Source organism: Opisthorchis viverrini, assembly GCF_000715545.1.
Source record: "Opisthorchis viverrini unplaced genomic scaffold opera_v5_80, whole genome shotgun sequence".
NCBI classification, from domain to species: domain Eukaryota; kingdom Metazoa; phylum Platyhelminthes; class Trematoda; order Opisthorchiida; family Opisthorchiidae; genus Opisthorchis; species Opisthorchis viverrini.
In genome coordinates, this window is record NW_008751735.1 from 1,445,563 (window position 1) to 1,458,576 (window position 13,014).

The following is a 13,014-nucleotide window of genomic DNA, read 5'->3' on the forward strand; positions in this document are numbered from 1 at the left end:
TGTCCACCACAGTAGGCAGCTTTGATATGATGAACCTGAGGATTCATCAAGGGATGAGCTGATGAAGCGCACAGAGAAAGACATCTACAATGACTGGTTTAAACCGTTCTTATCCGGGACTCAACGGATCTTTATTCTGAGTGGTAACATATGGCCCCTCTCCTTTGTTAGTCGACGGAGGAATATATACATGACTGAGCCTCGTGGAGGCCTGGTCGGAATAACCCAACTAAATATGCTGGACGCACTCTGAAGGAGACTTGTTGTGAACAAAATCAGCTGACTTCTAGACCAAGGAAGCCTCCCGTAAAGCAACATGGTCGCATTTGATGGAGACTTGGTCAGTACTATTGGTGGGCAGATGCTTTCTATAGGAAGTAAAAAGTTACCAGCTCACGTCTGCCAAGAACAACGTGTATCCGGGAGCTCTGTACGGAATTCCCACGTTTCACTGACAAAAATATCGTGGCCCCATAGATCCAGCTGAAGTCATTTTCGGTGGCAGATGCCTTAGTGACTGATCTTATCTAAAAGCAGATAATGTGAATGTCCGATAATGTGAATTCTGCGCATGTGAATGTCCATATGCCTCTATCACGCGAACACAAAATGAACGGACTATCATCATCATCATCATCATCATCATCATCATCATCATCATCATCATCATCATCATCATCATCATCATCATCATCATCATCATCATCATCATCATCATCGTCATCACCGTTATCATCATCATCATCATCATCGTCATCATCATCATCATCATCATCCTCATCACGATCATCATCACCATCATGATGGTCGTCATGAGCAGCAGCGCGGACAAAAACTTAGACGGCAGTAGAGTCAGCCCAGACGCCATGTTTAACATGATCATCATCAAAATGGCCAGGTTGAGAGCACCTGTGATTGTTTGAAGTAAGTCCTACAAACCATAATAGGACAATATCTTCTTTAGCCACCTACTAAACAGTGAATGAAGCATTTGAAGATTCCTCTGGGATTTGACATTAGGCCCAGGTTTATCCAGGAGTCGAGCTGGAATCACTGTTTGCTTGACCGAAGCAGGGATAGATTAAATTCGGAAACACATTTGTGCCAGTGGTTGCAGTTATTTTGCCCAGTTCAGCTTGGAATTGCACTGAAACAGTGTGGAGATATCGCAATTTGGCCGGATATGTATACAAAAACTGTGTGGTGGTGTGGACCACGAATATGACACATGATTCCTGTTTTGCTGTCTAAAAACAGACATCAAGTGGACGCCAATTTTGACACATTTGTGACAGTTTATGACATTTCTAGTTCAGCGAAAACGCTCACATTGCCCCATCCGGTTTCCCCTCTGGTTGAGTTACTTTGTTACTAAGCTGGCTTTTCAAGCTACTGTTTATTGGGGGATTCTTTTGTCTGTCTTACCCGTAATACACTTGAAACCAGGACCCTCTTCCTTCTAGTGAATATCGAATAAGGTTTGAAATGTCAAACGAGCGTCACATGATTTCGATTCCTGACTGAAAGGGGACTTCTGCACGTAGTGATTTTCAGTGGCATTTTAGTTCAGCTGTCTTTTGTGGTTTAGTAGGAGATAAAAATGGGAAAAGGGGATTTTGTGGACAATGAATACGGAGTTCCTAGGTAATGAAACAGGATCGGATTTCGCCGCCTTTGTGGTTTATTTGCAGTGGTTTCAAAACGCCTCATTCGTAACCACTTCTGTCCAGGAGCCGCTCGCATTTTCCCGAACGTTCCATTGTTGCTCTGGGACTAGACAGGCGGTTGAACCGATTGGCAAAACCCATTGTCTTTTTTTCTCAAACGCGGCTAAAGAATGGATCGAAATAACAAGTGTGTGAGTGAGTGTGATAAAATCTAACGGTTTTTCTAATTCTTGTTGATAATCACCCTCAATCAGGTCTTTAAGTCTGCGGTAGTTAGCTCAGAATGGAACATATGGTCTTGCTGCGTTGCTTTTTGATGGAGCGCTTAAGGCGAACGCTGATTGAATACAAGGGTGTTGGAGTAGTTTCAAACCTAAGGAGCTAAGAACATGTGTTACGACACAATGACTTATCCCACTTTCGGGCACACGGTAAGGTAGGTAATAGTATACCCTCTAATCAAGAAGGTCAGAATTATTGGACGAATAAACGGCGGGTCAGTGCACACAAGCGGCTGTGCATATAGAACGAACAGAATTGTCCGGAACATCCCTTGGTTAGTGCGTTCTTGTTTATGATCGATTGGTTAGTTTGTGCTTTCCAAAGTTAATGAATAGACCCATGGTTATCTCCGTACATTTAGGCTGCTTTCAGGACTTCTCGAAACCTATACTCTCTGCTCTGGATCGCCCACCGTTCAGTTCAGTCCTAATCATAAGTTTGTTTCTATAAGTGATCCCTCTTGGTAACTCGGTTTTCTCGGTTTTTGCCGGTAAGCTAATTCGGCTGTAGCAGAACCTCAAATAAATGACTTATTTGACTTTTCAATGAATAAGTATTTGAAGAAACTACTCATAAGTTGGCTGGAATCTCTTCGACCTTGTGAGTAGTTTTCTTTAGGATAATATACTGCGATATCTCGAATATCGTACCAACAGAAACACAAGTTGGCCTCTGTCCAGCACATCCACTTGAAGAATGTGACAAAAGAGAAATTTCAGTTGAGTCTCCCGTGGAAACCAAACTGATGCGCAAAGGAAAGCATTTCAAGACTTATTTCAACAAGCTTGTTTCGCATCGAGGTCACATAAGCTTCATGAGCTTCATTCATCCACTGATACACTCAATTATCGCACATCTGTAGCCAGCTATTTAACCCTTGATGCTTGACAAACCCCTAGATCTTGCCTCATCCTGAAGCCTACAATAAGCAGTATACTGGGGTGTATGAATTTTTAGTCAAGTTTTTGTAACGTGCTAATATGGGACATCACTTAACGTTGGATAAAGTCTGACTCTAGCTGACTTGGCTCCTAGAGACTGCGGATATTATGAGAACTGTATTGCGTGTAACTTCAGGCATCAGTGGGATCCGTTAACTTGTCATAAGGCGAAAAACGGAGTGAGTGCTTCATTCACCATTCGTGCAGGAAACCGAAGTTATGGCCCATAACTTCTGTTATGATACATTCCACAAGTTCACCGCAGGGTTTTACCTCTTTGTGGAGGACTTACCACAATAATTACGCAAGAACAGGAGTAGGTCTGTTCAAACGACAGAGTTGTAAATGTGAGTTCTATCGATCCTGCAACCACCTACAACTAACTGGGAGAGGTTACTTGGGCACACAGTTCAAAGGCATCTCCTCGAATCGCTGCATCTTTTTTGTTGGAATTTGGGAGATCATCAGTAAGAATCCTGAGTGAGTTTGACTCATCTTCTTCTTCTTGGAGCACTTGGATATTTGGCTGGGCTTAACAGTGCGTTGCTGGTCGTGGTCTGAACCTTGCGGCTTGAGATCGATCACAACCTGCTTGAACCGATTACCAGTTAATCATCATTGAATGCTTTTATAGGAGGTTTTTAGGTAGAACTAATCAAACTATGATCCGCGGAATTCCTATATTTTATAAAAGAGATGTTTTTCAACTGTTCTGACTGTTTACGAGGTTGTTAGTCTAGCCCACTTGCAGGAAAATTGCGGACCAGCTCCAGGCCATGAAAGGTGATGTCTGTCCAGTAGCAGACAACGCATCGCGTTTGATGCCAAACGGCTCTAGTCGACGGTTCACTCACTTCCAGGTTCTCAATATGGTTTGGCTTCAAATAGGCTCGAGCATCGCAGTATTGTACAGTTTTCTATCCGAGAAGCACAACCGGAACACCGATGGACTCATCAACATTAGAAGAAACGTCAATGAATGCGATGTATGCTAAACCCATGTTAGTTCGTACAGCAATTGAATCGTACTGAATACAGAATCAACTAATTGCGGAAACTGAAATATCAATGACCCATGATTTGATCACTGTTATCATAATTTTCAGATGTTTTGTGAAATACCCATTATTATCAGGACTAGGAGAGACAGTTAGAGAAATCAGCGATATCTCTCTCTGGATAGGTAGTTGGGTTTTGCTCATACAATATTTAGTTTTGAGAACATTCATCCGAGGTCATGCACAAAGTAGGTATATTAAAGCTGACCTAATTACGATTCGTTATCCTCCCCTCGAAAAGCTTGTGAGGGTGTTGAAACAGTCGTTTAGATTACCGTGAGCGCGTTATTGTAACACACGGAGTTGAGCTACGCAAGCAATTTCACCCTTGTTTCTCCTCACCTGGTTAGTCAAGGAGGATAAACTTTGCCGTTTTGTTGCGCCACCAGGTGTCCTTGTGATGCTTCTTAAAAAAGCGAAAGAACGCCGTTCTGATCCACGTAATTGTCATGATAAACGGCGAAATACACTCAACTACTGAAACTGCTTTATCCAAGCGACAAAAAGTAAGAATCTTGTACTTATTATGATTCACTTATTTATTCGGCCAAACAGTCGGCTAATCAGTAGTTTGAATTTATCCTAAAATTTTGCAACACTTCAGTGGTTTTTCATGTCTGATTGCTGTGATCTGTCTGCCTGTGACTATTTGGAGTTTATTAATATAGTAATTTTAAGAAATTACTCATTAACAGTAATTCAAGTTAAGCAGAGTAAGTGGCCAGGTACTCAGATGGTGATTTCTACAATACGGACCACCTTATTTTGCAGTGGAGTTTGAGAAGTAGAAGGGAGACCCAAATCTACGAAAGATACACTCAGGGACAGAACGCGTTGCAAACAAAGTTACTACAACAGAGGCATCTTTTCACTGAGTTAAGCTAGATTTAAAAAAACTTGAGTTTGAATTTCGGCTGTGATGAGGGTTAAAACTGTCTGCCACCTACCAAGATATTTAGTTGAATATTCTAATAGCGGACACTCGGTATGAAGTTGACAAGAATAACTAATATTGGTCCATTACCTCTGAATAGTTACCACAAAGACCGGAATCAGACACAGTACTTTGCGAAATTCACTACTTTGCCCACCAGTTTGGTTTCAACGGGAAACTCAACTCAATCCCAACCGATTTTCTTGTTTTTGAGGTTCTCCAGCGGAATGTGTCGCACAAAGGTCACCTCGTGTTACAGTTGGTGTGACATTCGAGCTACGACTGTAGAACTTCTTGAAGGTTGCTGAAAACTCTTCGACAACCAATGGCCGGTTTCGCCTCTTTAGAGCTACGACTGTAGAACTTCTTGAAGGTTGCTGAAAACTCTTCGACAACCAATGGCCGGTTTCGCTCTCTTTAGAGCCCACCAGGTAGACACACAACCTGAGTTCCCGTCGAATTTATGTTTTACTTGAACCAAATTTGTATCCGATCCGCTAAATATGCTTCTTACACGCCAGTTAGGTTTTAACGGGAGACGCAATTGAATTCCAGCTGAATTTTCAGCTTGCGATTCATTTGAGCACTTGGCGGAACATAACAGCAATTCAAGTCCACTTGTTTTGGAAACAAGATTACAGGTATCTGTAGGTAACGAATAAGTTCTGATTATCTATGTAGTGCATACATCTGGTGACTGAACGGTGTCGAGAAGAAGCCCATCTAACCAAGATCTAGGTAACCTCTCTGTATCAGCAGGATATCAAGACCAGTCAAGTGCTGTCAGCTGGGTGTCGTTAGTCGCCATTCGTAGCGCGCGTCAGTAGCCAACTGATGTGTGACCTTCTGTACTCTAAGTAAACTGCTTACAGCTTTAGACGAACATTTATTTGCATGAAATGCTTGATGCTAATCCATAGTGCTTTCTATTCACGCGTAACTTCTAAAACGGTGGACTACTTGTCCTGTGTTGTGATATAAAAACTAGCCAGATGCTGTTTGTGTCTTCTTAAATCGGACTCGGTGTCAGGACTGAATGCCAGCAAATTTTGAAATGTAAAAATATGTGTTACATGCTCATATAATGATATGATACAATATTACTTTCAGTATAACAAACTACATACAATACTGCATATAGCATGACCATCATACTATACACTACTGATGACGCCTCCATCCAGAGTAGGAGTGATCAACTTGCCATCCACGCAGTGCGCAACCTCGGGTTAGTGCACCTTTCAACCATAGGTGTAGAGATATCATGAAAATCAATATACCACAATCAAATTATGGCACTGACCCAATTCTTCTACTCAAAAGCAGTGCAATTTAGGTTCAGTACTCCATATTGTTATCGCCTCTGAGGCCTTTTGCCTGGAGGAGGGGCGTGAGTCCACTTTGAATCCCTCTTCACTTCACGCGTCGATGTTCAGCATGATAATCCCAAGCTTTGCCAATACCGAAGGATTTGTGAAGTGTAGTTTTGACTTTCTTTCCTTCATTAGAAACTGCATGGATGCATTCTTGCCAGCATATGAGTGCTTTCAACAATACATGTCGGAGTACATAAGTAAATTATATTGATCGATCTGGCGCCACTACCCAATTCCACTTGTAGCGAAATCACGGGGCAAAATATTCGGTTCCTCGCTTTGGGACTGATAGTAATTGTCCACATGTAGGGCTAACGGTAGCAGGACATAGGAGAAAAAATCTTGGGGGAAGATTAGTTTAGATGTATGGGGTTGGACAGTGAAGCATCAGTGTTGAACACTGATGTCATGCTGTCGATGATGATAATGGTGATGGGTTTGGAGCACTAATTTTTTCTGCCATTGGGAAAACTGTTCAACAGCGAATAAATTTGATTTAATACCGAGACTCACTGGGACGAGGTGTTTCAAACGATTTGTATGCAAAGAACCTGGCTGTAGAGACAAGTGAAAAGGGGCCTTTCGCCATAAGGAACCTACTATAGATTTGCGTACTACTGATTGTGTCAAACAATCAGTTGGGCCACGTTGAGTTGCTCGCGAAACCCCAACAAATGCGGTACTACGAATAAAGCAATAAAGTGATAAAACTGTACAAACTTCATATCGTGGGACTTCTCCGGCTTCTATACACCGGTTAAGGAACTGCTAATCTCCAACGGGATTCTAATATCCATTCCTGTTCAAGGCAACGTGGCTACAATGTAACGGGGCCACGTGATGATTTCAGCATGTACAGTGACAAGGTGAAAGAGCGGTTTACCTTCAGGTCAAAACAAAATAAAAAACACTACGGGGAAGGTCGTTATACACCGTACGAATAGAAGAAAGGAATCAACACCTTCATCAAACAAATGCCTCAAGTAAGCAAACAATGCTCAATGGAAATTCTATCCTGTAGATGAGAACAATCTACGTTGAAAATTCAAGAAGCACTGTACAGCTGTTTGGTCCCTGGGAAGGATCATCAGCAATGCAGATTTTACGAAACTCTTGGGAGTTTCGAACCAGCAACCTCTAATAAGATACTTTTCAACTTTTCAGCATAGATTGCTTCCAATTACATGACGAAATCTCCGTTTGTATTCCAACATTCACCTCACACTATCAAACTCAATATGTAGATTTGGGGAAGGAGTAATTCACACGAATAAAACTTTCACTTGAAAACTCATCACTCGTGGATCCAATCAACTCGTGGATGGGGATTGAATGGTGTTACGTCATGTCTAAGTACGAGTTAATCACCCCGATCAATCTGCTGTTGATCAGTCGTGGATGACCTAACGATTTAGTCTTCAACTAATAACGGGAAGGCTGCAGGTTTGGATCTCCCCGGAGGTTTGTTAGATGCACGTTGCCGGTAATTCCCAATAAGGATAAAACAGCCATACAGTGCCGCTCGGACTTTCACCATAGACTGACTTTATTTGCAAGATAAAGTATTTATTGAAAATTCCCAAGCTCCCTCATATTATAACAACTCAGGCAGTAGTTCGCATCAGAATTACGGGATTCCTAAACATCGAGGATCCCGGACCTGGGAGATTTGGCACAGAAAAAACTATTTGGGTTGTAGGTACGATTGATCTGCTTGTCTGTTATCTAATTTCATTTGCTTCACAAAACGCAACAGACTGAGTTCTGTTCATTAAGTGTGAGCGAGGACGTGTCATCGACATTCAGTTGGTGGTCGAGGGCAGCTGAAGTCTTTTGCTCAACCAATAGGGTGACAGTAATTTAGCTGATGGCCCTTGCGCGAAAATGTTTGTCTGCCGTGTTAGAAACAACCAAATATGACGCACCGTGTAAAACAAAGTCGTCGAAACGGCAAATGAATGAACAGCAGCGTTTTATGCGAGAAAATTCATCAACTTAGAACGACAGAAGACAGTCTATTACAGGATTTGTTCTGAGTGTGGTTAGTGGAAAATCACTACACCAAACGACTACAAGAAGAACCTAGATACACAAGTCTAACAGATTTTAACATTTGGGTAGAAGAGTTGTCGGGAAACTGAAAGATTTAACGTGGAAAGTTGAATAAAGCAGTCCGAGTTTTCAGACCTAGTTTTGGCGCCGGATACCATAAAGCAACGCAAGTAATTTTTTCAGGCTTCTGGAAAGGACAAATTGCCTGCTGGAAATGCATAACGCCAATGTTACATTTTCATAACTGAGGTAGATCATCTGCCATTTATCTGGATAAAAGGAAACAGGGCGGCCCTTTAAATAGTCTTCCCATTTCGTCGGCTGGCAAGAACAGTCCCGGTGGCCACTTATCGTGGAGGGGAAAATTGAAGAAAAATGAATAGTGCCGCAAAACTCGGCAAGTTCATATCTACTTATCCCACTGACTTCGTTTACCGGACAGAATATCAGTAAACTCATTCAGAAGGCGCAACAATAGAGTTCGTTTGGTACTGTGCTCCTAGGCCTGTTCTGCACCAATCCTCCATCCAACAGCTACATCTACACGATTTTTACTTTGCGAAAAAAGATGTACACCCACCCGCAATACCCTGGACCTTATCAAAATCAAAAAAACAAGCTTCAAGTTATTTTCATAAAGGAAACTACTCACAAGGTTGCTGAAAACTCTTCAACAGCCCACGACCGGTTTCGCCCTTCCTGGGGCTCATCAGCTAGACGCAGTCCACGAGTTTTCGCCAACCTTATGTTCTACTTGAACCCGAATTGCACTGTTTTCGGAAAGTACACTCATTTGTATATCAATTTGGTTTTCACGAGTGACTCAACTGAATCTCTCGTTTATGATATTCTACAACTGAATGTGCCGCACACAAGCCGCCTCTTGTTTCAGTTGGCATGATATTCAAGTTAGGTTTCCTAAAACACACTGAGCTGTGTGTAACTTAGACTTAAGTATAGTGTTCCTACCCATTTTACGTTATACCCTGTCATCCACACTGTTGATCATTCAATTCGGGCAGGTTAACCTTTATCTGCTGTCTAGATAGACTTACCTCACTTTCGTTTGCACAGAAGGATTACTTTCAAAAAGGACGTTTGTCGTTCACATTCTTTTGTTCTTTATCTGTACACAGGATAATACGGACAACGCGGGAATTCTTCTCGCAAGTCAAGGAGTAGTGCACCACCGTTTATTCTTTGTTCAAATTTATCACCGTTGTGAATCTGTACAGCGAGAATTTGACATTGAGCTTTCAAGCTTGGAACACAACACTTACTCAGCCACTCATTACTTTGCCTTACTTTTTTCAACTAAAACACAGCGCTACTGATGCTTCAAACACACCGCTGACGTCACGTGATCTGATGGAGACTGATTACTCGATTATCCTCTCATTGCTAATCTGAAAAACCAATTTCATTCTCGCTCGACCTGGTTTAGTTGAAATTCGGGCTTTTTGACTCACGGAGTTTTCGACCGATTTCGACCAATGAAACTCCTGCTCCATATATGGCTAATCAATGAAACTACCTCCCGGACAGATCCACCGTTTGCGAAACACTGAAATCAGAAGGACTCTTCCCTTGAAGCAACTTATATCGGGATCTTGAATTCACATGGTGTGAGAAAGACAATACAATTGGGTAATAGATAACCGGATGAGAAAACGACATCAAGATTGTAAAGATGGCAAATATCAGGTAGTCATCATCACCTACCTGCAGCATAATATCACTGTTCAACCGCGATGCTACGCCGCGTACGGTAGACATAAGAACACGCTTGATTAGTACACGAGGTGAGGCCTGAAGGCAAGTGACTGATATGTGGCCAGTAGAATACGATGACAAAGATAAAAGATAAAGGAAAGACAGACAACAGAATTTCTTTTTTTTTTAATTCCATTATTATTCGTTCATGAGTTTAACATCCAGTTTCCGGTATTCCTGTTGGTAAATATCATGCCAAATAACATAACTATCCATTTCATTTTCAGAAGTAATCGAAAGAGTTTGTTTAAAACCACCATTAGTTGGGAAGAAAATTTATCAAACAAAAGACGACATCTATTCACGTTGGATTTTCTTACTGTCCAAAGAACCCCCTCCTTTTAACATTGTGCAATCGCCCCATGGGACACTGAGTGATTGTGTAATGTCTCAGGTTCCGGAATATTTAATAGGTATTATTGAAGGTTTGGAGAAAACTCAGAGTAAACTAATCGAGACAGAATATCTTGTGGACTAAACTGCCCGGGAATTGTACCTGGCCACTTGGTGGACGTAAATTACAGGTTACATGGATGTCTGACTGGTTTTATCCTTTCTTTGATGGCCGTAGTTTAGACGTTTTTTGGCTATACATTGAAGAAAAGTCGACAGCTCCGGTATCATATAAGTCTACAACTGACAAGCGGCCCGAAGAAAACTCTCAATTGAGGTTCTACAAGGTTGCCAAACCTAGTCAACTGTGTTCACAGAAGGTGGACAGCGAACGAGTGTTGATCAACTTCTCCGGATGCCTAGCTGGAAAGGAGTGATAATGATAAAATACACAAATGCAGTCTAGTGACTAAAACATATTGCAATGGATATCTAATGGAAGGTTCCCTCAGGAAAGTCACACTATTTAAAAAAAAAATGAAATAGTGGAAGATTTGCTCGGCAGATTGAGCTGACAAGGGCTATCACCAAGACCAGAGACCAAACCCACAAGTGCGCCTTCAACTCGGCTGTCTATCTTGGTCCTGATGATTTGCGTTTACAAACCACGAGAAAATTTGGACTAAATTTAATTCTCGAATATACACTCATTTGCAAACCAATCTAGTTTTTCGAGAGACTCCCTGTACGATTATCTCGAGTATCGTAGCGACTGAAATATGAGGCGGCCTGGTGCAGCACATTCAGTTGCCTGGAAACATCATAAACGAGAGATTCAGCTAGGTTCCAGGTGAGTCTGTCGAAAAACCAAATTAGTTTGCAGATGAGTGTATATTCGCGAATTTCGTTTGGTTTCAAGTAGAACATAAAGTTGACGGAAACTCGGGGACTGCGCCTACCTGATGAGCCCCAAGAAGGACGAAATCGGTCGTGGGCTGTCGACGGATTTTCAGCAACCTTATGATTAGTACATTACAAAGATATGAATTTAATTCTGCTCCTAATGAGAGGAGACGAAGGATTCTTGAATCGTTTTCTTTGTTCCAGCTGATTAGCAGAGCATAAAATGGTCATTCAAGTGGAATATCTCGCGTGTACAATAATTTCCTCGCAGGTGGCTTGAATGCGGAGATCTGAAACAGCGACTACAGTCGGCAGACTGACGGACTGACTATTCAGAGAACTACAGGCGCGTGTTTAAGACCTTTAGTCAAGCGGAGATCATGTCAATCCAGTACCTGGTGCGCATGCACAAAGAGTACCTTTCAACAAAATTTATTCAGCTGGAGGTTCATTTATTCATTGTTTATCTTTGCTTAATTGTTGTCAAGCGAACATCTTCAGCGTCCGCACAAATTTATTGCTGGCACGGATTGAGCAGTAAGTCTATCTCGCTTGGTGCGTGAGAGAATGTTTTACGACCGAATTTGGCCATCTGACCCCCGGATTAGTGTGACAGTTTTCTGTCAAGTGCTTTCCGGTTTGGAACTAATTCAAGCTGTCAATCACATGAAATTCGTTGAGAAAAGTGCACGTCTTTGCAAACGTCTTGTTTGTTTGTTTACGTGGTTTTGTTGACACAGGCGCCAGTTGTTGAAGCTTCTCTGTCAGGTTTCGTGTGTCGCCAAGTTGTACCGTATCTAATTAGATAAAGTCGCGTGCATGAGTGCGCAGATGGTTGCGCCAGTTGACAGGAAATCTGTAGAGCGTGCCCACGAGGAACGACGAACCTGTCCTGGTAGATTTCGAGGATCCTGGTTCAGAAACATGTCTAAACAAGAACTGCCAGAGTTAGGTTCCACTGATGTTTCGAGTCAGCCATCCATCATTCAGAGACTGAAAATTTTTCGTTGGTCTCCTGTTGAGGGTGATAAGGATCAGTATTTCAGTGCGGTCAACACGAAGCTGCAGGTAGTCTTTACTGTTTTCTTCAGAGGTATTCGATAGGTGAACAGTGTGATTGTGAATACAGGATTCATATTCGGGTACACTAGCCCGGCATTCGTTTGAGCAACCAACTGCTTCCAGAGAAAGCAGTCCTCATGAAGTACCAGTATGAATGAGCTCCACAAATCTCCTCCCAATGCTTATGAATATCGTCTTGAAATCTGTTTTCCAGAAGAGAAATTCTTGGTTGTAGTACACTACTCATAATGTTGCTGAAAACTGTTCAACAGCCCAGGACCGGTTCTTTATTTCTTATGGCTCATCAGATGATCGCAGTCCCCCGAGTTTTCATCAACCTAATGTTCTACTTGAAACCAAATTTTCGAACCGAATTTTCGAAATGTACTCATTTGCGTACCGAATCTGTTTGCGAATGGACGCGTTTTTCTGGAAAATTCTTGGTCCTTTATCCTCACTGATACCCCAATAACTGGGTTTTATTTGATTCCAGGTGATTAGGCCTGCAGCCCGCATCAGTTTGAATTTGCTCATCTTCTTAAAAAAGACAGGATTAAACTAGCTACATATAATTCCTTACGCAGTCAACAACCTTCTAATGTGATGCTATTTCAAAAGATAGTGAATGGGAGA

The 13,014-nt window shown here is 42.0% G+C and overlaps 2 protein-coding genes across 2 annotated transcripts; one reads left to right on the plus strand and one right to left on the minus strand.

Annotated features, from left to right (window-relative positions):
• Window positions 1–527: 527 nt before the first annotated feature.
• T265_04675 (hypothetical protein) lies at window positions 528–6,847 on the minus strand (the record flags this gene model as incomplete). The annotated part of the gene is made up of 2 exons (XM_009169466.1): window positions 528–835; window positions 6,772–6,847. Coding segments are annotated over 2 exons (384 nt in total), but the record flags the coding sequence as incomplete, so codon positions are not given.
• Window positions 6,848–10,616: 3,769 nt separating this feature from the next.
• On the plus strand, window positions 10,617–10,853 carry T265_04676 (hypothetical protein; the record flags this gene model as incomplete). The annotated part of the gene is made up of 1 exon (XM_009169467.1): window positions 10,617–10,853. One exon carries the CDS (start codon window positions 10,617–10,619, stop codon window positions 10,851–10,853), a length of 237 nt encoding a protein of 78 aa, XP_009167731.1.
• Window positions 10,854–13,014: the final 2,161 nt, after the last annotated feature.